Genomic DNA, 25319 nt, shown 5'->3' with positions numbered 1-25319 from the left:
GTTCATTCTAGCAGAGGGAACTGCAAGGAAGGTATGCCGTGAATACAGAAGGACAAAGAATGGCACATGAGGAATTATGACAATTTGAGTATGACAGGACTGCAGAGGTTTAGGACAGAATAGTACTGAAGGAGTAAGGGACCAGACCATGAAGAACCTTGTAAACTACATTAAGGATCCTAAAGGTAATGAAAAGCCACTGAAGGTTTCCAGCTGGCGGTGAAAAGATTAGATATGTGTTGTTGTTGTTTTTAAGATATGTGTTTTTAAAGATTACTCTAACTGTGCAGACTGGAAAACGCAAAGAGGGCACGACTGAAACCCGGGAAATCAGCTAATATTATAAAACCCCTCAGTTTTCAAATGGTCTGAAATCATGGCATATGAAAGGTATAAGAAAAGTGTGAAATATCTGAGATGTAGAATCAGACAGACCCAATTATGGCTGAATGTCAGGGATATAGGATAAGGCACTATCAAAGGATGAGTTCCATGTTAACTGCTGTAAGAGTAATTAATTAGCTAGATGATAAAACAATAGAAGATGGCAGATGACCAGGTTTTCTGGAGTAAAGATGATGAGTCCAGCTTGAAACACACTCAGTTTGAGTTCCTTCGAGACATCTAAGTGAGGTTATCAGCAGAAAGACATACAGATCTGGAGCTCAGGAGAAAAATTCCGGGGAGCTGTTAAGATAAAAATGCTCAAGAAAGACATAAAAATGAAGTGAGAGCTCTAGTGGGGGAAAAAATGGAGAAAGAGAAAGTCGCTCAGTCATGTCTGACTCTTTGCAACCCCATGGACTATACAGTCCATGGAATTCTCTAGGCCAGAATACTGGAGTGGGTAGACTTTCCTTTCTCCAAGGGATCTTCCCAACCCAGGGATTGAACCCAGGTCTCCAGCATTCCAGGCAGATTCTTTACCAACTGAGCCACAAGGGAAACCCAAGAATACTGGAATGGGTAGCTTATCCCTTCTCTAGCAATTCTTTCTGACCCAGTAATTGAACCGAGGTCTCCTGCATTGCAGGTGAATTCTTTACCAACTGAGCTATCAGGGAAGCACCCCCCGCCCCACCGAAAAAAAAAAAAACAAAAACAAAACAGAGAAGTGGACCAAAAAAAAAGGCAAAGCAAAGGGGACCACAGGAGCAAAACCAGGGATGAGGCACTGCAGAGCTAGAGGACAGTGTAATAAAACCCAGTAAACAGCCAACAACATCAAATAGGGCTGAGAGATCAAGCAAATCAAAGCTCAAAAGCAGACTCTAGGTCTGGTTAAAAAATAAAAAAAATTTAAAAGATGTCATTAGGGACTTTGACAAGGACAGTTTTGTTGGAGCAGTGTGAAAATATGATTACAGTGAAGTAAGTGGTGGGAGGTGGGGAGGAGACAATGAGTACAGACAATCCTTTTGATAAGTCTGGCTGTGAAGGAATAGCAAGTGGTTGAAAGAAAGATGGGGTCAAAGAGGCTTGTTACAGGATAGGAAGGATCTGAGACAAAACAAATGCTGCAAAGAAGTTGTCAATAGACAGAAAAAGTTCAAAGTAAAATAAATAGAGAAGACAGAAGATGGGATCCAGATGGAAGGTAGGGACTTGCCCGAGAAGAAAGGGCACCTCTTCCATTAAAACAAGTAAGAAAAAGTGAATCTGTGCAGGTACGCTTTCACCTCTGTGCAGATACGCTTTACAGAGTTGGTGGCAGAAAGTTAAGGAAGGTCCTGTCACGTGGTTTCTATTTTCCTTGTGAAGTAGGAAGTGAGGTGAGGGCTCAGAGAAGGAGTCCTAGCAGAGGACAGACACAGTTGATTATGGACTGCTGGGAAAAGTTTAGGGTCTACTCAGATCAATTACCACACATCTGCGTGATTACCTCTGGGAAAAAGTCACAAAGTATGAATGCAATTTAGTGTGCATGTTTTATATTGGATAATCTAAAGGAAAAGTAACAGTTCAAATGAATATAACAGAAACAACAAAAACTGAAAAGTTGCTTTGTTTCTAGGAAAGTTCCTTGCTAATACTCTCTGAAATATAAGATACAATTCTCAATGATTATGACACACAGAATTGGCTGAAAGATTTATACAGAGGCAACAAATCAAAATGCAGAAATAAACAGAAATATATCTAACATTAATAAGCTTTTCCAATTAAAACAGAAAATCCCAGAAGACTCTTTGAATAAAAATTATTTAATTTACAAATTTGGTACAGAGTGGATATTTTAAAATCCAGTTTCTAAGAAAGAAGCTATAAACATTAATAAAAGGAAGCTACATTCCCATTCACCCATCCTTCTTGCACCTCTACCTGAACACAAATGGATGCTTCAGGTCACAATGACAACCCTGTTATATCACCTCACCTGAACTCTAAGAATGTTTGGGAAAGAGGTCTACTAGCTCTCAGGCCAAATTTTCATCCCATTTCATCTACCTCTATAAAACAGTATCATTATTATAACTCAAAGCAATTAAAAATACATTCAAGCTTAATTTACAACAAAGAGATATGTGAACTAAAATCATATTGGCACTAAAATGTTTACCGATAATAATTCTAATACTAAAACCACTGCTAGTGGTTTTGTATACAGCATTTTCTTTCTTCAGTTCCGTTCAGTAGCTCAGTCGTGTCCGACTCTGCGAGCCCATGGACTGCAGCATGCCAGGCCTCCCTGTCCATCACCAACTCCCGGAGTTCACTCAAACTCATGTCCATTGAGTTGGTGATGCCATCCAAACATCTCATCCTTTGTCATCCCCTTCTCCTCTCGCCTTCAATCTTTCCCAGCATTGGGGTCTTTTCAAATGAGTCAGCTCTTCGCATCAGGTGGCCAAAGTATTGGAGTTTCAACTTCAACATCAGTCCTTCCAATGAACACTTAGGACTTACTTCCTTTAGGATGGACTGGCTGGATCTCCTTGCAGTCCAAGGGACTCTCAAGAGTCTTCTCCAACACCACAGTTCAAAAGCATCAATTCTTCAGCACTCAGCTTTCTTTACAGTCCAACTCTCACATCCATACACGACTACTGGAGAAACCATAGCCTTGACTAGACGGACCTTTGTTGGCAAAGTAATGTCTCTGCTTTTTAATATGCAGTCTAGGTTGGTCATAATTTTTCTTCCAAGGCATAAGTGTCTTTTTACTTCATGGCTGCAGTCACCATCTGCAGTGGTTTGGGAGCCCCAAAAAATAAAGTCTGGCACTGTTTCCACTGCTTCTCCATCTATTTGCCATGAAGGGATGGGACTGGATGCCATAATTCTTTGTTTTCTAAATGTTGAGCTTTAAGCCAAACTTTTTCACTCTCCTCTTTCACTTTCATCAACAGCCTTTTTAGTTCTTCTTCACTTTCTGCCATAAGAGTGGTGTCATCTGCATATCTGAGGTTATTGATATTTCTCCCAGCAATCTTGATTTCAGCTCATGCTTCATACAGCCCAACGTTTCTCATGATGTACTCTGCATAGGAGTTAAATAAGCAGGATGACAATATACACCTTAGATGCACTGCTTTTCGTATTTGGAACCAATCTGTTGTTCCATGTTCAGTTCTAATTGTTGCTTCCTAACCTGCATACAGATTTCTCAAGAGGCAGGTCAGGTGCTCTGGTATTCCCATCTCTTTTAGAATTTTCCACATTTTACTGTGATCCACGCAGTCAAAGGCTTTGGTATAGTCAATAAAGCAGAAATAGATGTTTTTCTGGAACTCTCTTGCTTTTTCCATGATCCAGTGGATGTTGGCAATTTGATCTCTGGTTCCTCTGCCTTTTCTAAAACCAGCTTGAACAACTGGAAGTTCATGGTTCATGAACTACTGAAGCCTGGCTTGGAGAATTTTGAGCATTACTTTACTAGCGTGTGAATGAGTGCAATTGTGTAGTAGTTTGAGCATTCTTTGGCATTACCTTTCTTAGAGATTAGAATGAAAACTGACCTTTTCCAGTCCTGTGGCCACTGTTGAGTTTTCCAAATTTGCTGGCATACTGAGTGCAGCACTTTCAGAGCATCATCTTTTAGGATTTGAAATAGCTCAACTGGAATTCCATCACCTCTACTAGCTTTGTTCGTAGTGATGCTTCCTAAGGTCCACTTCACTTCACATTCCAGGATGTCTGGCTCTAGGTGAGTGTTCACATCATCATTTTTTCTTTCTTACACTTCAGTATTTATCTGACTCTTTGTGACCCCATGAACTGTAGCCTGCCAGGCTCCTCCGCCCATGGGATTTCCCAGGCAAGAACACTGGAGTGAGTTGCCATTTCCTTTTCCACACTTAAGTATGCATGCATTTAAAGAGCAAAATCTGAATTATGCTGCATGGTTTTAAAGTTCGGTTCTTTGGTTAATATTTATGATATGCCTGTCACCCAATAATCTGCAAAAATACGACCACAATGAAGTTTCTTTTGGGTGAAGAATTAGGAAGAATTCAAGGAAAAAAAAATCAATTATTACTAAAAACAATCTTCCTCTAACAGTTAATCTTATTATTCTACCATTTTTAATTCTATTAGAAAACTTACCCTCTAGTTCTCACAATGGTCTTTTCATATTTAAAACAGATTTATAAATAAGGAAGGAAAAATATTATATTCTTTACTCGCTTTTTTTAAGTGCAGAAAATGTGTCAAATATCATATTCTGATTTAAAAGTAAACAGTCTTAAATCATATATCTCTTAGCTTTCACTACTTTGACCAACTGGACACACATACACTCCTTCATGTAAGTACTATTAGAAAGCTGCCCAAGGTTAAAAGTTTTCATTAAAATAGCAAAAGCTAGTTTGGAAACAAACGATATCCTAACCCAAGCTACTGAGGGAGAAGAGTAAAAATACATCTAATAAATGAAATGTCTCTAAAAATAAACTATGATCACTTTTCATTTTTAACCATGGAAGTTTTTCTAAAGGTGGAAAACTGCTGAGTTTCCAAAGTAAAAATGATTCAAATTTATATAATCAGTTATGATTATCTGAAAAAGTACAAAAGACTACCCAATTTCTCTGAAAGTATCATTCAGTAAGAAAACCCAGAGAATTTAAACAAACCCCCAACATGGGGGTGGACAGACTTTCATGCACTGAGTATCTACCATTTGTGTGACATATTCCAGATTCAAGGATGCACAGAGAAAAACGAAACAGTTCCTGTACCCAGCAAGTTAGAGGACGGGCCCCTAAAGGAGCTTCCTCCAGCCATCTGACTATCCCCAGCTGGGGCAGGTAGGGGACGAGCGCTGCCTCACCAGCACACAGGAGAGAAAGCCAAGGGCAAGCTCTACTAAAGTGAAACAAGAGACGGTCCAGCACCACAGATGTATTTCCACTTCTCCAGATCTTCCTGAGTAAATAATATTATGTGTGCATGCATACTAAGTCGTTTCAGCTGCGTCTGACTCTTCACAACTCCATGGACTGCAGCCCACCAAGCTTCTCTGTCCATGGGATTCTCCAGGCAAGAATACTGGAGTGGGTTGCCATGTACTTCTCCAGGGGATCTTCCCAACCTGGGAATCAAACCCGTGTCTCATGTCTCCTGCATTGGCAGGCGGGTTCTCTACCACTAGCGCCCCTGGGAAGACTGTGTACCTGAGACACAAAGGAAAAGCTGAACTGACAGTAACTGAGAATGTCTTTGCCTACTAGGGACTATCTAGTGAAAGGGCAACATACTATTATCCCTGACTGACAGATGCTTAAGTCTGGATCATATCGCCAATTGGAAAAAGAAAAGCAGACTAAAATCAAAAGATAACTGCTACTCTCATTTGAGAACAGATAATACACTAACTCAAATCCACAAGCCTACATGCGACAATTTGTTATTAAACAATATATTTCATATTATCTATATTAACTCATGAACATATGAAGATGCACCCACATTCATATGTTCATTCAGCTATCAAAAAAAATTTAAAGTTGCTTTGAATACAAAAGAACCAAATCTGAACCTATCATTTTCAAAACATCTTCCTGTTAAAAAACCACACATAACTTATGATTCATTATCATATACTATAGATGTGTAGGAAAAAGAAAGTCAAGACGGTCCCGTATCAACATGTCAGCAGTGCTTTTATCCTCTGAGCAGTAGGATTAGAGGTGATTCTTACTTCCTTCTTTTCACAGATCTGGGTCTCCTAATTTTTTTTTCCATAAGCACATATTAATTGTGTAACAAGAGTTGAAAACCAGCCTCCTGGTTCTTAAGAGCTTTCTTTACAGAAATGGACAAAGTTCTGACATCCCATTTGCCACCACCAGCATACTTACATAATATGGTTCTGCCTCACGTTCAGTTATCTCATCCTGATACAGGGTGAAGCAAGTTGGAATTCGTCCAAACCACACATCTCGAAGCACATCTTTGTCATCTGTCATTCTTCCAGTGATGAAAGCAGTACATATAGGCTAAATTATTTTCAGCCAAAGCCAAACTGAAAATAAAATGAAGAGTACTGGTCTGATCCTTGTAAGAATAAACAAACGTGCTCCAAAACAAAGATTATAGGAAATCAAGAATGCTGTAAAGATTATTCACTTCAAAAAACTAGATGATGGCATTCTTTAGAATGAATGCAAAAATCAGTACAACAAATTCCAAATGTGAAACTATTATTTATTTAAAGAGATCAGGGAAGTAACCATTTCAAAATTACATATACAACTAACAAACCACAGCCAAAGTGAAACTATACTTGCAACATTCTCTCAAGCCCCAAAAAAGTACACTGCTTATCTAAAGTGAACTCTTCACTGTAACTTTTGTCTCAGTTTTCTCATCTATAAAATGGGAATAACAGCACTGACCATGTAAGAGAGATATGAAAATTAAATTCATACATGTAGAATACTTACAATAATGCCCGTAACACAGTACTAGTAGTATAAGATGTATCTGTCATCATAATTTATAGAACCAACAAGAGCGTGTCTCAAAAAATGTTTAAAAGTCGAAAACTTCAAGAACTTAGAATAATCAAAAGCATTATCTAGTGTAAACTGGAATTAGTAAAGGAAAATACAGCCAAAAATTATGCAGTGAGCATTGCTAGTAACACTCTTGATAGAGTCACAGTTTGATCTGTGGCAGATGCTGAGGGCTTCACGATGATAATGACGATGACGATGGTGGTGATCATTTTTTAAAAACCTCAGGCATATCTGACTCCGCAACCCAATGGATTGTAGCCCACCAGGCTCCTCTGTCCATGGGGATTCTCCAGGCAAGAATACTGGACTGCGGAGCTATTCCCTTCTCCAAAGGATTTTCCAGACCCAGGGATAGGACCCGAGTCTCCGGCATTGCAGGCAGATTCTTTACTGTCTGAGCCACCAGGGAAGCCCCTACAAGCATTGCTCAGAAGGTACTGTTTACAAATCTGCTAAACATACCATGTACTTTCATGTCTTTTCCATAGCTGTGCTCACGCTGGTGGTTCCTCACCCTAAAGTAGCCTTCCCCACCTTGTCTTCAACTGGGACAGCCTTCAGGATCCTGCTCAAAACAGCCTTTCTTCTATGCATGAATCAGGCAGAACCTCACCGCACCTTTACTTTTTCCTCTACTGCAGCAGGATTTTCAATCTCGCATTCTTTCCACGATACCATATTAACTGCCAAACATCCCTTTCAACTCCAAAATGTCCATGGTTAAACTTAAATGTTACTTTGTGAGTGCTTTCATAGGGAGGAGGGGAAGAAGTTAAATATTAACAGAACTTACAGTGTTCAGGGAAGAATTTTAAAAGATACTGAACTTGAAGAATGGGTAAAATATGGACAGAAGAAAAGAAGACAAATAATCCAAGCAGGGCAATACAGCATCAGCAAAGACAGGAAGTGGCAGGAGCAATATATGAGCCAACTTTTTAGGAAACATATTGGGAACAGCAGTAGACAATGAAAGAGCTGACACTGTGACGAGGTCTACTACCACACATGATTTTAAGCAAGTCACTTTACTTCACTAAGTCTCAGTTTCCTTAACTGTAAAAGTTACCAGGGTTGTTCTAGAGAAAAAAATCTATAAAGTATGTGACATGGTACTGGACACAGTAAGTGCTGAGACATAAAAGCAATTATTATTCCTTTAATGTCAAATTTGTAAATATATAATGTAACTAGATCATGAAAGTGAAGTGAAAGTGAAAGTGAAAGTGAAGTCGCGTCTGACTCTTTGCAACCCCATGGACTGTAGCCTACCAGGCTCCTCTGTCCATGGGATTTTCCAGGCAAGAGTACTGGAGTGGATTGTCATTTCCTTCTCCAGGGGATCTTCCCAACCCAGGGATTGAACCTGGGTCTCCCACATTGTAGACAGACACTTTACTATCTGAGCCAACTAGATCATGAAGTATACCAAATAGATAACTGTAGGTTTTCAGCTTTATCCAGCAAGCTGTGAGGTTCTATAACGGTGAAATAAAAAGAGTTATCTGGTATAGTCAGAACTATGGCTTTTCCAGTAGTCATGTACAGATGTGACAGTTGTACATAAAAAAGGTTGAGAGCTGAAGACTGATGCTTTCGAACTGCGGTGCTAGAGAAGACTCGTGAGAGTCCCTGGACTGCAAGGAGATCAAACCAGTCAATCCTAAAGGAAATGAACCCTGACTATTCATTGGAAAAACTGATGCTGAAGCTCCAATACTTTGACTACCTGATGGAAAGAAAAGACCCCGATGCTGGGAAAGATTGAGGGCAAGAGGAAAAGGAAGTGACAGAGGATGAGATGGTTGGATGACATCACTGACTCAATGGATGCGAGTTTGAGCAAACTCAGGGAAATAGTGAAGGACAGGGAAGCCTGGCATGCTGCAGTTCACGGGGTTGCAAAGAGTAGGACATGACTTAGCAAATGAACAGCAACAACAAATCTGGTGGCAGTGCACAAAAGGCGCAAAAGGAGATCTGAGTCAGAGAAAGGATAGCCAGGAAGCAACGTCTGCAACTAAGGCATAAACTAATGAGTGCCTGACCTAGACCAGTAGCAGTGGATTGAAAACAGATAGGAGGCTTTTCCAATGAAGAACAGAAGCTGGTAAAAAGACTGGCTGAGGGATAGACAAGGACTGAAAAGATTTAAATGCTTACAGCAGACAACAGAGTAAGGTAGTTAAAGAGGTTTTGAAACTGGACTGACATGGGTTTCAACCTTGACTTCCTCATATAAGCTGTGAGTCCTTGGACAACAAACCTGACATCTCCAAACCTCATATCTGTAAACTGAAGATAATTCTAATGTCACAGGTTGCTCTGTGTTTAGCACCTAGTAACCAACAACTGGAAAAATGGAATATGTATTTAATTCCATGGCCCCTCTGCTTGCATACCCTTTGCCCCTTCTCTTGGCGAATTCTTAATCCTCTTTTAAGAGTGAACCTAACATCAGTTTCTTGAGAAGCCTTCCACTAAGCAAACTACAATCTAATTACTTATTATTTATCTTTATTGTTATATGGTATAACAACACACTGCAGTTATGTTTATCTTATCTGACTCTTGCCCCTCCCAAAACTGAACTGTGAGTTCCTGGACAGCAGAAATTGAGTCATATATACCTTTGTATCAGGGAGGGTAGCACAATTAGCACATAGTAGGTTCTGGAATTTTTGTTAAACACTGGAAAATATATAAATAAATAAAATACATAAATCCCAAGGTTACACTAGCTACTGAAGAAACTTCTCCACCTAAACTCTTTCCTAAATTGGTACAATCACACTTTAAATTCAGTGAATTTTATCATTTTAGAAAAATATTTTTCCCTCTTATACATACACAATGATATCAAACCACGCATCCAACTTGAAGGTAACATTTTCGAAGAACAGAAATCTCAAACCATGATACAGTCTACTAGAAATAAGCTTCTTTAGGGCAATGACTACTACCTGACTGCTGCTGTATTTTCTGCATCTAATTCACAGCCTGCAAAAATGGTAGGTGTGTCCAAAGAAAAACACTTAGCAAACAGTATAGTGAGTATGATAAGAATGTAATGCACAATTAACCATCCCTTTTACAAACCAAGAACGGCTAACCTACTACCTGAAGCTGTTTTTTTGCTGACAAAATCCCCAACTATCCACAAATTACTTAAAATATCAAATACCTACTACTAGTAAATTTGTAAACGTCTAAAAATCTGCTGGCTGGTCTCCCTTTAAATTCAAAAGTGGGCTCTGGGTACAGCCCAGGGTTCTCAAGTTTCCCTAGTCCATTTATTCTTCCACTGTCCCAGATCAACTCTCTCGTCTCAAATTTTCACATCTCCTTCCTTACTCTCTCTCAGCTAAAGACTTGGCTTTTTAACTATTTCCTTCTATCTGGTTACTAAGGATCACTAGTTTTGAACAGGGGTTTTAATAAACAGGCCCACCCCCATCCTGAAGGATATAGTCTGTAACTCGCCCCAACCTCCAAATGTTGAAATGTCCTGAAGTCCTTGAACCCTGCCTTTGGAGATCTCTTAGGGTTTTAAATATCATTTACACATTAGCAATTCCCACATTCACATCTTCAACCTAGACTTCTCTTCTGAACTCTGGTTCCACATACACTACTGTATACTGACATTTCCTTTGGAAATTCAGCAAGTGCCAAACAGAAGATGATTTCAGATCTCCCTCTCTCCTCTTCCTAGTACTCTGTGATCCTCCCCAAACCACTAAGTGGTAACTCCATTCTTTAGCTGCTCAGGCCTTAAATCTGGGAGTCAACCATGAGCCCTCTTCACAGCTGACCAGCTCTAGCTTAGACACCAGTATAGAACCTGGCTATGTCTCACCGCCTCCACTATTACCACACTGATCCAAGTCACTGTGACCTTTAACTCCGATAAATGTCACAGTCTACCAACAGAGGTCTCAACATTTCTGCAGAAAGATAACAACATAATCAGAAAAAAAAAAATTTAAAACCCAAGTCAGATGAGTTCACTCCTTTATTCAAAACTTGTGTTGTTTAGTCCCTCAGTCGTATCTGACTCTTTCGCAACCCCATGGACTGCAGCCCTCCAGGCTCCTCTGTCCTTGGAATTCTCCAGGCCACAGTACTGGAGTGGGTAGACATTCCCTTGTCCGGGGGATCTTCCTGACCCAGAGATCCACACTGCAGGTGGATTTTTTTACCACTGAGTCACCTGGGAAGCCACTCAAAACCAGACCATCTCATTCAAAGTAAGAAGTCAAAGTGTTTAAAAAAAAAAAAAAAGTCTTACCAGGCCCTTATATGACCTGGGGCTTCCCTGGTAGCTCAGTAGGTAAAGAATCTGCCTGCAGTTCAGGAGACCTGGGTTCGATTTCTGGATCAGGAAGATCCCCTGGAGAAGGGAATGGCAACCCACTCCAGTATTCTTGCCTGGAGAATCCCATGGACAGAGAAGCCTGGTGGGCTACAGTTCATGGGGTCGCAAAGAATCGGACACCAGACTGAGCAACTAACATTAACTACCTACTCTGACCTGCTTATCTACATCTCTCTCCAACTTGCTCCCCTGGTGGAGCCAAACTAGCTGATATGCTCCTGCCTCAGGGACTCTGGCTGTTCTCCTGGTCTTTTCCACTACATCTACATGGCACCCTTCCTTATCATTACTAGGTTTCTGCTCAAATGTCATCTTCTCTTAGGCCACCACTGTAACTTCCTACACATGACACCAGCATGTCCCATTCCCCTTCATTATTTTTTCTCCACAGCACTTTTCACCACTCCACTTCACATATAATTAACTTTTAAATTAATGTCTCCCCACCCCAAACCTCAAAAGTGAACTTCATGACGGCAGCGATTTTTATCATCTTCTTCACTGTTTATTGTTTTATTTTTTGTTCAGTGCCTGGCACATAACTGGCACTTCATATCTGTTAAATTAATAAAGTGAGTCTACACTTGAAGCTTGTACATTATTCTAAAATCTCTTATCCATATAGTATCATTCTGTTCGTTTTTCCCCAATTTTAAGCAGCATACCATGGTGGATCAAAAAACATGGTCAAATCCAATATAAAATCCTAAAATTTCCCTCAACTGCTGCCCTTAGCCCAACATGTTTACTTTCAAATTCAAAATTCAATCAACAACTCCCTTTATGGAAATCACAAAATACTTCGGTTCAGACCCAAGTACACACAGTCCCCAAAACTCGGAAATTTATCAAGTAAATTCTAGAAGGCTTTAGAACCAGTGCCGTTTGACAGCCTCTGGGTTCTGATTCTTGCTAAAAACATGTTGTGCCTCCACACCCTTCAGAAAAATCTAGAACCAATCCAGTTTCCCTAAGCTCCTCAACTTCAGATGTGACTTGAAAATAATCCAAAGTATAATTAAAGTATATGAAAGTGCTTTGCCAACGGGAAATTGATTTTTTTTGGCACTAAATATTATTAAAATGAGACTTAATGAATGCTTTGAGAAGATAAACTGGGGAAAACTCCACCGATTTCGGATAGAATCGAACTGCCTATGAAATATCTACGATCTAAATAACTACTCCACGAAAAATGCAGGTCCTGAACTAAACTCTAGAGCCTGTGATGAGACCCAGGCTTCCTACCTTAGAAAGGAACGGACGTATTCCCTCCAGAGATCACACAGGCTACACCCTCACAGCCGGCGCTAGGGCTCCGGGGGCGGCGCCTGGGCAACGCCACCTTCCTCGGAGGAACCACCTTCACCCGCCACCACCGCCCGGGGGAGCGTTCCTCTCAATGCACACGCCCCTCCTTTTTACCACACCTACCTGGCACTTCCCCAACCCTCTTCCTGCGGGCATTTCCTCACACTGGGGTAACAGACACACACATACCCTACTAGAAGCGCCGGCTTCTCCTCCGGCTTCCTGCACAGGTGAAGACGCTGGGCGGAGGAGAGAGCCCAACACACTATCCCGCCGAGATGCACCAGCCGGGAGTCCCGATGGCCCGCGCAGCCGCAGAAGGCACCTGCGCGGAGGTCGGAGTAGAGCCCAGCTGCACTTCCGCCCTCCGGTATCCAGCAAAGACGGCCCCCAGCGCCGCGGAGCCCTGGAAGCCCACCGCAAGTCCAGTCACCCTCGGCGCCCGGAGATGACGTCACGAGACCCCACGTGGCCCGCACTCCGCCCCCCGAGTTCGGCCCAACCCTGCACCGAGGCTGGAGCGAGACTTGAGCATGCGCGGACCGAGCGGTCAAACCCCTGGCAAGTTCGCAGATGCTCTCCCGGCTTGTCTGTGCTTTTGGCAGTCATTGGTATTTAAGAAGGTTATAACAGTTCTGTGAGAGCAGAGGCTTTTACAAATACGGAGACACTGCCTCACTGGAGCTTGATCGCGGCTTCTGTCTCCTGGCTTCCCACAGTAAAATTAATAAAACGTTGGTCTTCAAAGTGTTTTCATATCTGTTTTCTCATCTTCACTTTGTCAGAGCCACAGCATGAATTAACAGGTATTTAACAATAAAATACCTGAATACTGAAGCCCTCCATCCATCCAATTGTATATACCTTTGTCTTCCTGTTGGTTAAAATAACAAGCAATTAGTAAACTTACTCTTAAAAGCTGTTGGCATTGGATCTATATAGAAGCCTTACCGGACATTTAAAGTTAGTCTTCTAATTAAACATTCCATCAAAATATTATTCTATGCATACCGAGTAAATACTACTTTATCGTTCCTGATAATTGGGAAGATTAGGAAAATCCTAGTATTAACCACAGGATACTTTTAAAAAGAAGAATCTTCTTAGGGGCTGTTGTCCATAGTTTAATGATTTATTAGTGGTGAATCACACCTTATTGGTGGGTCATCAAATCAACTTGGTGGGTCCTGACTAGCATTTTTTTAAGTGAAAAAAATTAGAAAATATCAGCATGCTTCACACACGTATGCAGGTCAAGAAGCAACAGTTAGAACTAGATATGGAACAAGTGACTGGTTCAAAATTGGGAGAGGAGTGTGACAAGCTTGTATACCGTCACCCAGCTTATTAAACTTCTATGCAGAGTACATCATGTGAAGTGCTGGGTTGGATGAATCACTAACTGGAATCAAGTGTGCCTGGAGAATATCAACAACCTCAGGTATGCAGATAATGCCTCTCCAATGGCAGAAAGTGAAGAGGAACTAAAGGGCTTCTTGATGAAGGTGGAAAAGGAGAGTGAAAAAGCTGGCTTAAAACTCAACATTCGAAAAACTAGGATCATGGCACCTGGTCCAGTCACTTTACAGCAAATAGAAGGGGGAAAAGCGGCAGCAGTGACAGATTTTGTTTTCTTGGGCTCCCAAATCACTGCAGATGGTGACTGCAACCATGAAATTAAAAGACGCTTGCTCCTTGGAAGGAAAACTGAAAAAACTAGAGAGCATATTTAAAAGCTGAGACATCGCAAAGGTCCACATAGTCAAAGCTATGGTTTTTTTCAGTAGTCCTGTATGGATGTGAGACTTGGACCATAAAAAAGGCTGAGCAGCCAAGAATAGATGCTTTCAAATTGTGGTGCTGGAGAAGACTCTTGAGAGTCCCTTCGACATCAAGGAGATCAAACCAGTCAATCCTAAAGGAAATCAACCCTGAATATTTATTGGAAGGACTTATGCAGAAGCTCCAATGCTGTGGCCACCTGAAATGAAGAACCAACTCACTGAAAAAGACTCTGATGCTGGGAAAGACTGAAGGCAAAAGGGGAAGGGGACGGCAGAGGATGAGATGGTTAGATAGTTTCATCAACTCGATGGGCATGATGAGTCCATTTGGTAGACTCATGAATTTGAGCTCAGGGAGATAGGAAAGAACAGGGGAGCCTGGAGTGCTGCAGTTCATGGAGTCGCAGAGTCAGACAGAACATCGACTAAACAACAACACATGTTAAGGTACATATTGTTTCCTGAAATTTTTATTTTAATATGTATGTGGTATACACTGGATAGGGCTTCCCTGGTGGCTTAGAGGTTAAAGCATCTGCCTGGAATGTGGGAAACCCAGGTTCGATCCCTGGGTCGGGAAGATCCCCTGGAGAAGGAAATGGCAACCCACTCCAGTACTCTTGCCTGGAGAATCCCACGGAGGGAGGAGCCTGGTAGGCTATAGTCCATGGGGTCGCAAAGAGTTGGACACGACTGAGCAACTTCACACCATCACACACCATACACTGGATAGGAATGTGAAATACATTTCTTGATATGGGTTGCAGTCAAAAAAAATTTGAAAGTCACAGTCCAGTCCACTCAACATAATCAATGCGGAAATCCTCTGTATGCATCCTCAACAAACAACCATTGGCCTCTATAAAAAAGTTCTTGGGATAAAGTTGCCCTTCCTTCCCAATGGTAGGAATGGAATTTACTAAATGGAATTTACTCTGAAATGTATCCAAAATATTAATGAATGGACAGAGGGATGGATATATGGATAAATATTTGATAATGCAGGTATGCTGCTGCTGCTGCTGCTAAGTTGCTTCAGTCGTGTCCGACTGTGCAACCCCATAGACGGAAGCCCACCAGGCTCCCCCATCCCCGGGATTCTCCAGGCAAGAACACTGGAGTGGGTTGCCATTTCCTTCTCCAATGCATGAAAGTGAAAAATGAAAGGGAAGTCGCTCAGTCGTGTCCGACTCTTAGCGACCCCATGGACTGCAGCCTACCAGGCTCCTCCATCCATGGTATTTTCCAGGCAAGAGTACTATAGTAAAATGTTAATGGTAGAATCTAGTATTTGGGTGTTCACTGTAAACTCCTTTCAACTTCGCTGTTATGCTTGAAATTTTTCCTGGTAAAATGTTGAGGGGGAGGGGAAAAACTGTGTTTGGAGAACCCTAATAGGTGGAGAGTTATTAAACTGAACTAAAATCCAGCTTCTTATACGTTTAGGAATTGACCCTGATTACTTCCTTCCTCCCCTTGTGCCTCCTCTACTCCACTTACAGCCTACAGCACACGTAGCTAACCTTTGTCCTAACAGCATTTCAGCTATGTAAAGGTAGCTCTCATACCTCATAACCCACTCAGTATAATACTGTCAGTTCTTTCAGCCACTCTTCACATGACATATCTCCCTTCTAGATAACTCCAGTTGTTGGACTCTTTCCCATCTCATGATTATGCTCCCTGAGCAAAAATTTGGACTTAAGAAGAATTTTATATTTGTTCTTTGTCATTTCCATTTGTTAACATTATGTCTTCCCTCTTGGTCAGTGGCCCTGCATCTTTTTAATTTTTTTTTCAATGAACATAACTTTTAAGGAGCCCTTTCTGGTTGGCCTTACCATTTCTCCCAAGCTTCAGTGCATTCGGAGTGATCCTCAGGCAAAGTTGTGTGAATTTACTTATCAACCTCCACTCACCAAAGGGGAGTACACAAGTCCTCTTAAAATTCTGGGTTCAAAGGAGAGACTCACAGAAGTCTGTCAACAATATGATTTATTTTCTTCTCACTATACTAGTTGGCAGTTGTAAAGACTTTTATTTTTGCATGCATTACAACTTGTAGGACTCAAAGTTGTGGGATCACAACTTTATTTGCTCTAAATTTACTTAAATTTGCCTTCCTGAACTCTAAGGTGTCTCTACTAACCCCATGAACTCTAACATGCCATTACAACCTGATCTCAAGTTCCCATCTACTCTCTTTCCTCTCCAGCCTACTAGTTTTATAAGTTGTTGTTGTTCAGTCAGTAAATCGTGTCCAGCTCTTTGTGACCCCAGGGACTGCCACACACCAGGCTTCCCGGTCCTTCACTATCTCCCGGAGTTAGCTCAAACTCATGTCCATTGAGTTGATGATGACATCTAACCATCTCATCCTCTGTCAAGTTAGCTAATCCAAATTTGATTCTTCTACTTCAGTTCTAATGCCTCTGATTGCATGCCAACCAATTAACCTGTCTTCCAATTTCCCTCACTACTGGTTTCTTCCTTCTGCCTATAACTATGCTTCAACCATTCTCCCATCCTACTGAAATCCTTCCTTCAACCGTCATCACTTCTTACCTACACTATTGGGCTAGCCTGCTAACTGGTCTCCATGCTGCCAGTCTTGCTCCGTTTGCCCCAGGAGCCAACTATCTTCGATTTAGATTTCAACCAGAATGGATTCTCTGAAATGAATTCTTACCATATAATTCAGATGCCTCACTCATTCCTTCTGAACAGATTTCTAGTTTCTCAGCATGATCAACAAGGCCCTCTATGACTGGCTTTTCCCTTTTTTCTAGCCTTATTTCCTAATGTTCCCTGCCAAGCACTTTTAATTACAATGGTATCAAAGTCTTGCAGCTCTTTGTACTCAGGTTAACATGTTTGTGTTCCCACTGTGCCTGCTGCCTAAAATGCTGTCCCCACCAGACCCACTGTTGTATCCTTTTTCCCCACTTCAAATATACCACGCATTGCACAAGACAGTTCAGGTGATAGAAAGTTTTCTCTGATCCACTTAATCTAGGTTAGGTGTGCTTCAACATTTCCTCAATCATTTTTTTCAAATCCCTAATGTCAGCACAATGCCTGTCATTCAGTAAATGTGGAAATAAAATAAGCAGAACATGAGCTTTCTTCTATGATTCCCATCACTTTCCCCTTAGGAACTAAATTCTTTCTCATGGCCTAGAGTTTAGGTAGAAAGTGATATCCTTTATTACTTTGTCAATTTCCAAATGATCAACAAGGAAAGCTGAAAGTGATTGAGATACTCTGTTGTTAGTGGAGTGGGAGTCCCACAGTGGCCTGTGAATCAGGGTCTCCGTCACTGCTCCCTCCTGTCTTGGTGTCAGTTGTGTAGTCTGCTTGCAGAAGGTGCTTTTGCTTCTTCCGTATGGTCTCCAGCTCTGCAGTGTATTCCCAGAACACAATCACATGTCTGTTCTTTCAACCTTTAATCTTTACTCAAGCAATACCCCTCAGCTGGTGCTACAATGGAAACTCCTAGAAAGCAGGGATGAATATGAATCTGCATCTATGAACAAATGCAAATGAGTCCCACAGGTGGGATCTGGACCACTAATTTGACATCATGATGTACTCTAACCTGCTTTGGGATATACACTGTGATGCTATGCATATGCTAGTTTAAGCTTCATTGAAATGGCAACCCATTCCAGTGTTCTTGCCTGGAGAATCCCAGGGACGGGGGAGCCTGGCGGGCTGCCGTCTATGGGGTCACACAGAGTCGGACACGACTGAAGCGACTTAGAAGCAGCAGCAGCATTGTTGCCCAAACTGAGAATGCCATACTCCAGAAGTGTCAAGGTACCAACACATCAGAATGACCACACTCCAGAAGCAGCTGTTGCCAAGAACATCTGTCATCCCTCCACTCTCCTGATCATACCACATGGCCTGCTAATTAGCATAGTGCTGTCAGAAACAGGTTTTTATTTTTGGCTCCTCAAAAGTAGGATAAATGTTAGAAATGAGATCTTATTTATGCAATTAGCAATATTTAAGATATGTGGATTGACTAAAACATTTTAGAGATTCTTGCCACCCTTGAAGGAACAAAGTGTGGGAATCCATGAAGCCTGCAGCTTGATCTCTGCAGCTTGATTTTGTCTTCTATAGAGATTGCAGAATTCAGCCACAGGAAAGATGTTAAACCTGCCTCAAGGTTTTTCAGAACAAAGTACTGAGAGCACCGTAAAGGGCAGAGAGTTGGGATCTGACATAGCTTATACAGCAGGTTGTATTAATGAGTGTCTGTGGGTGCTCTGGAATCTGATCTAAAATTGACTTTCATTATAATCCCATATCCAGATTATGGGAAATGATTAATCCTCACCAGCCTCAATTTCTTTAGTAGCTATGTTTATTTATGGAAAAAAAAACCTAACAGTTATACATGATCAAATTAATCTTGGTCAGTAAGGAAGAGTGGCAGATATCCACTCTGTCCCTGAAAATGTTTCTTTATTTTAAAAAAAGTTATTTATTTATATGGTCTTAGTTTTGGCATGTGGGATCTAGTTCCCTGACCAGGGATCCAAACCAGGCCCCCTTCACTGGGAGTGTAGTGTCTTAGCCACCAGACCACCATGGAAGCCCCTAAAATGTTTCTTAAATTCTAAAAAGAAAAAAAAGGTAATGGTTTCAAAAATTTGGATTTCTGGCTTCTTCTGGAACCTGAAAACCCTGGGCCCGCATTCTCACATGGCACCCGAGTGCTAGAGTCGAGATATAGTTGCCCCCTTTCAGGCTGGGAGTGACCTCGCCAGTGTCCACTGGCCCCATGCTATCACTCTACCTCAGTTGAACATAAATATTTATGTTGAACAAAAGACAAAAACAACCAGGCCAGAATGCATTAGACTGAATAATTTAACACACATTGTGATCATATTTATGGTTCTAAGTTTTTGTTGTTGTTCACTTGCTAAGCTGTGTCCAACTCTTTGTGACCCCATGGACTGCAACACACCAGGCTTCCCTGTCTTTCACTGTTTCCCAGAGTTTGCTCAAATTCATGTCCATTGAGTTAGTGATGCTATCTAACCATCTCATCCTCTGCCTCCCGCTTCTCCCTGCTTCAGGGTCTTTTTCAATGAGTTGGCTCTATACATCAGGTGGCCAATGTGTCGGAGCTTCAGCTTCAGCTTCAGCATCCAAGTTTTTACCTTTAGAAAATTCTAAGGACACATGCTTGGAAGTTGGGAAAGTATCACTATATAATATTTGCTCCTATGAGATGAGAGAACATTTGGAGGATTCAGATATTACTGTGAGACTTTCAGAGCTCAACAATCATAGGCAGTCCGTTTGTGTCCATTCAGCTGGCATTCTAAAATGAATCCAGGAACTGGGCAGAGAGACTCCTTTAACTTTAGTGATAGCTTTTCCTTCACTGTGACAAGTTTTCATTCAGTCATTTAAACATTTCTTGAGTTCACATAATTAGGTGCTTGGTAAAGTGAAAATAACTCTTAAGCAACAGCAAAGGAACCCCTCAAATTTCAATACATGAATATATTATTATACTTTAAAATCGCAAGTTGGATCAGTTTTCCTATGATTACCATGTCAACTATTTAGTACCAGATGTAATTCCAACATTGCTACAGATAAAATGTGGGTTTCTGTTGAAAATATTATAAGACTATGATTCTAGTTAGTACTATCTACTCGCCTACACAGATTCTGTAGGAGTGAATAAAAACAACATGCCAAATATTATTTGGAAACATATATACATTCATAACTAGTATGCATTTGTGTTTTAATTTTTGGTCTCCTCTCCTCAATTAACATTATTCTTAAAAAATCTTTGAATTAGATTATGTGATGGTTCCTATAGGAATATTTTTCTATGAACAGCTCTTTTTAAAAACTGGGGCAAGTCAGTCAGGCAGTTTTTCAATTTGTTTTTTCAAAAACAGAAAAATAGTCTGGGAAGTGTAAAATTTAAGGGGAAGTCTTAAAAAAACACAATCAGGCTAAACAGCCTGATTTCTGAAACAGAAAAAGAAATCCTTGCAATAACACGTTGCTGTCACCAGGTGTCACAGTCAACCTGATACAAAGCTCAGAGCTCCCCTACCAGCAAGGCCAGTCAACAGCACCCTCAGAGATGTAATAGCCTGTTTCCCAACAGGGAACTTCTGGTTATTGCAAGAGGTTTTGTGAAATCCTTAAAAAGTTGTCACAACAAAATTATTTTAATTAAAAAAAACACTTTCTAAACTTTGTCAGTATTGACAAAATTCCTTCAAATCCATTCCCTTTGTTCTTGGATCATAAGCTAGGGCAGTATAGCACAGCTGAGGACGTGCAGGCATGCCCAGTCGTGTCCGATTCTTTTTGACCCCACAGAACTGTAGCCCTCTAGGCCCCTCTGTCCATGGAATTTTCCAGGCAAGAATACTGGAGTGGGTTGTCATTTCGTACTCCAAGGGATCAAAACTGCATCTCTTGCATCTCCTGCATTGGCAGATGGGTTCTTTACCACTGTGCCACCTGGGAACCTCTATAGCTGAGGACTTGCACTTTTCAATCCCATGTCTGACATCTGCTACCTATATGCTGCTGCTGCTGCTAAGTTGCTTCAGTCATGTCCGACTCTGTGTGGCCCCATAGGCCTAGACAAAATTATTTAATAATGGCTACAAAATTCCACAGAGCTAGTGCAAGTGCAAAATGAAAATGAGGGCCCTTCATTAAGAAAAGGGATTTCAATATAGTGACAGCAGGCCCTGCATGGTACAACAGGTCACACGCCCAAGAATTTGACTCTTATGTAACTTCTCCATGTCTCCACTTTTCCATTTTCCTCATGGTCGAATGAGAATAATGGTAGCACCTGCTTCATAGACTTGTTATGAAGATCAGGTAGGATAATGCACATAAAACATTCATCACAGTGCTTAGTACATAGTGAGCTCGCAATAAACAGGAGCTGGTGCCTTTATGTCCGTCAGACGCTGTGCCTCCCCTCCTCTACACCAACCCTTTTTACAATCTGCTGCCAGAATAATCTTCTTTAGCACAGTTCTAATGTGTCACTGCCCTGTTTTTTTTATGAAAACCAAGTCCTCACTGCCTACAGAATAAAATCTAAATCTCCTGGACTAACCTTATCCAGTTTTCAGCTTCATCACCCATCACTTGTCTGGTCCCCTGGTCTCTCTCTGACCTCTGGCCCACATTCTGTGTCTTTCCTGACCCTGTTCCTTCTGCTGGAAATGCCCTCTCCTCCTGACTATACGGAAAACACAGGAATTGCAGTCACAATTCTTCTTCTGTCTTAGAACTGCTTACTATGTAGTCTGGGAAACAGAATATTACACCGAGATTCAGCAAGAATGCAAGACAAGGTGAAAAGAATAGTTAAGGGGGGGGGAAATGTCTTAAAAGTTTAGAATTAGAAGTCATAACTGCAGTGGCACTTTTTAAAGTATTTTGTTTCATAGTTTATTAATGATTACTATATTATGCATAGACTATGTTATGAGTATCAAAATGATGGATTCTTTTTCAAAAACTTAATTCATATCCTTAGGTTATTAAATGCTAAACTTAAAATCAGGGAAAACATATACTTTTAATTCATATATTTTAGAACAGTTTTAAGTTTACCCCAAATTGAACAGAAAGTCCAGGAAGTTCCCATATACCCTGTCTCCACACATACACAACTTCTTCCACTATGATATCCTGCAACAGTGCATTTGTTACCGTTGATGAGCCCAGCTTTACACATCTTTTTCACCCAAAGTCCAGGTTTACATTACGGCTCACTCTTGATATAGTCAGAGGGGCTAAACATGAGTTTGTCCAAATGTATAATGACAGGTATTTGCCATTATATTTTCATGCAGAGTTGTTTCACTGTCCTGAAAATCCTCTTCACTCTGTCTGTTCATCCCTCCCTCCTCCAAACCCGTGGAGCCACGGATCACTTTGTCTCCATAGTTTTAAGTTTTTGAAAATGTTGTATGGTTGACATAATAAAGTAAGAGGCCTTTTAGATTGGCTTCTTTCAGTTAGCAACATCTATTTAAATTTTCTTCATGTCTTTGCAGGTTGCAGTGTTTTTTAAATAAAATTTCAAATGAAAGTCACATTTAATTACACTGAGTTAAATATTTAGAGGAGTTCTCTTTTTTACTTTAAAAGGTACTATTTTTTTTAAGATGCACATTTATCGACAACTCTTGAGACTTCTCGAATAGCCCAATGGTTAAGACTCCACCTTCCAGTGCAGAGTGTGCAGGTTCCCTGGTCAGAGAGCTGAGATCCCACATGCCTCTCAGCCAGAAAAGCAAAACATAAAACAAGCAATACTGTAACAAATTCAGTAAAGACTTAAAAAAAATTGTTGCTGGTCCACATCAACAACTCTTGTGTTGCGGCCTTTCTGTGGGATAATTTGTCCACATACATTAAATATTGGAATTGTCATCCCACAGATGCTGTATTCCTAAAGGCTCTCTCAATTTTAGGGACAAGTGGGATAGTTTAAAACACTGATTTTTTTTCGCTTTAAGTATTCAGTTTGCCTAGAAATACAGTTGTGGAATAACTGCTGAATTTTTTTAAAGCCCATTTTATAACCATTATCCTTTCACATTCACCTCCCAGATCTGATGGCACAGTCAGTCCATACCTTTCTCCTTTATCTTTCTTCTTAAGTGGTGTCACTACCACGCATGCTGTGGTTTATTTTTCGTGTTTTTCTAAACACTAACACTGAAATGCTCTGTAGCCGTCCTTGTGTTCTATGAGCCACTTATTGCCTTGGGCTTTACAGGATTGTCATGATTTAGGTGAATGAGAGAGAAGGGAAAGGTACAGGTATTTCAGGAAAGGAATAAAGAATGATCGAAAGCAGGGATGAAACATGTTCATGCCTGAGTGCTGTGAGTGTATTTTATTCTGCAAATGTAAGAGGCCCTATGACAGGAGGTTAGACAATTCATCATATACATTGGTTAGTTAGCTGGTTAATGTTTACAGAGCATACTATGTGCTGGGCACAATTCTGTAACATTTTTCTAATCCTGTAACTAGAATCTTAGTGCTTATACAATTTGGGAAGTCCTCTTTGGAAAATATACATATTCACAAAGAAATTACAAAGAACAAAATTAAGCGACCCTAGAAAGGGCCCGTGTAAATGAAGAGACCTGAAAATTTAGCCTCACAGTAAACTCACCTTCGTTTCTAATGACTGAGAAACCGAAGTGAAGAAGCAAGCTCCAGGCAGCCCAGTTCTTCACCTCTCACAGGTCTCCAGGACTGCTTCTTGTTCCATGATTCCAGTTTCTCCCTAGAAAAACAGTTCATCTCGGCTATGTTGCCATTAGAGCAAAGGGCAAAATTAAACAAGAAGCTTTCGTGTTCTGATTGCCACACACACATTTCCACCCACCATTTATGCATGCTGATTTTATTCACTGCCTTGTTCTAGACAGGTTTTCTAACATTCTTTTCACTGAACCATAACAACCATAATATGAAATTTCTGTATCCCTGAAAGACACATACAAATAAAGCATCATCTTCTCCCCCACCTCCATACTTTCCCAGCAGTCTATAAAGTGATTAGTGTTCTCACAGAACAGTGTGCTCACTCACTTAATAGGCTTTATGTGCATGGCGGTACCAGGTACTCTTGATGCTAAGATGTATCAGAAGTAATTTCTTCCCTCAAGGGACTCACATTCCAGTTTGGTAGAGAACTGATAAGTAAACACATGGTAACAACTGTTCCTCACAGGCTGTAATAGAACTATGTACAACTGTTATGGGAACCTAGCTTTGTGAACACGTAGTAACGTATAAAATAAATCTTAGAGGATAGCTACAACTCATGGACAAGGTAAGAAAGGGCTTTAAGCAAGGGGCTCTATCAAAGAGTCCATGGTTCAAATTAAGGGCCTTGAAGAATTGGGAAAAGAAAATGAGTATGTCTTTATTTTCACTAACCTCCAGTTTGAAATTTAACATTTTTTTTCCATTATAAATATAGGTCACAAACCGGTAGTATTAGCAATATTTGTAACTTTTTACCAGTAGAAACATAGATATATTCATATTGCAGTCGACTCAGATTCTTCAAATATTAATTTGCACACATTGCTACTTTGAAATTACTATAGGAATTAGACTCACTGTAAGAATTTGTGATTTATGGAATACTGCTGCTGCTGCTAAGTCACTTCAGTTGTATCCGACTCTGTGTGACCCCAGAGACAGCAGCCCACCAGGCTCCCCCATCCCTGGGATTCTCCAGGCAAGAACACTGGAGTGGGTTGCCATTTCCTTCTCCAATGCAGGAAAGTGGAAAGTGAAAGTGAAGTCGCTCAGTCGTATTCGACTCTTAGTGACCCCATGGACTGCAGCCTCCCAGGCTCCTCCATCCATGGGATTTTCCAGGCAAGAGTACTGGAGTGGGGTGCCATTGCCTTCTCCGTTATGGCATACTATATAACACAAATTTGTTTTCCTAATATTCTGATAATTGCATAGGCGTCTCCCTGCAATGCGGGAGACCCAGGTTCAATCCCTGGGTCAGGAAGATCCCCTGGAGAAGGAAATGGCACCCCACTCCAGTATTCTTGCCTGGAGAATACCATGGAGGGAGGAGCCTGGTAGGCTACAGTCCCTGGGGTTGCAAAGAGTCAGACATGACTGAGCTACTTCAGTTTCTTTTCTTTCTTTCTTGATACAATTAGCTCTTCATAGTAACATGTATGTCTACGTAATACTATGTACATTTATGCGTTTAAATATATTGTTCTGAGAAAAGTTCATAGGCTTCACCAGATTGTCCAAGGGATTCACTGTGAAAGAATAAATAAGTAAGCTGAAGAACTGTTC

General features: G+C 40.9%; 1 protein-coding gene across 1 annotated transcript in view; it reads right to left on the bottom strand.

The window, feature by feature from the left end:
- The window catches only part of ATG5 (autophagy related 5), a 114553-nt gene extending 101477 nt beyond the window's left edge, over window positions 1-13076 (bottom strand). Inside the window, exons 1-2 of the mRNA XM_052646030.1 lie at window positions 12844-13076; window positions 6306-6469 (exon numbers count right to left, since the gene is read on the bottom strand). Coding sequence (XP_052501990.1) covers window positions 6306-6413 — 108 coding nt within the window. The 5' untranslated portion in view covers window positions 6414-6469; window positions 12844-13076. The remainder of the gene's footprint in view (window positions 1-6305; window positions 6470-12843) is intronic.
- Between the last annotated feature and the right edge of the window lie 12243 nt (window positions 13077-25319).

This window comes from Budorcas taxicolor, chromosome 9, assembly GCF_023091745.1.
Source record: "Budorcas taxicolor isolate Tak-1 chromosome 9, Takin1.1, whole genome shotgun sequence".
NCBI classification, from domain to species: domain Eukaryota; kingdom Metazoa; phylum Chordata; class Mammalia; order Artiodactyla; family Bovidae; genus Budorcas; species Budorcas taxicolor.
This window is presented reverse-complemented; position numbering and strand designations above follow the sequence as displayed.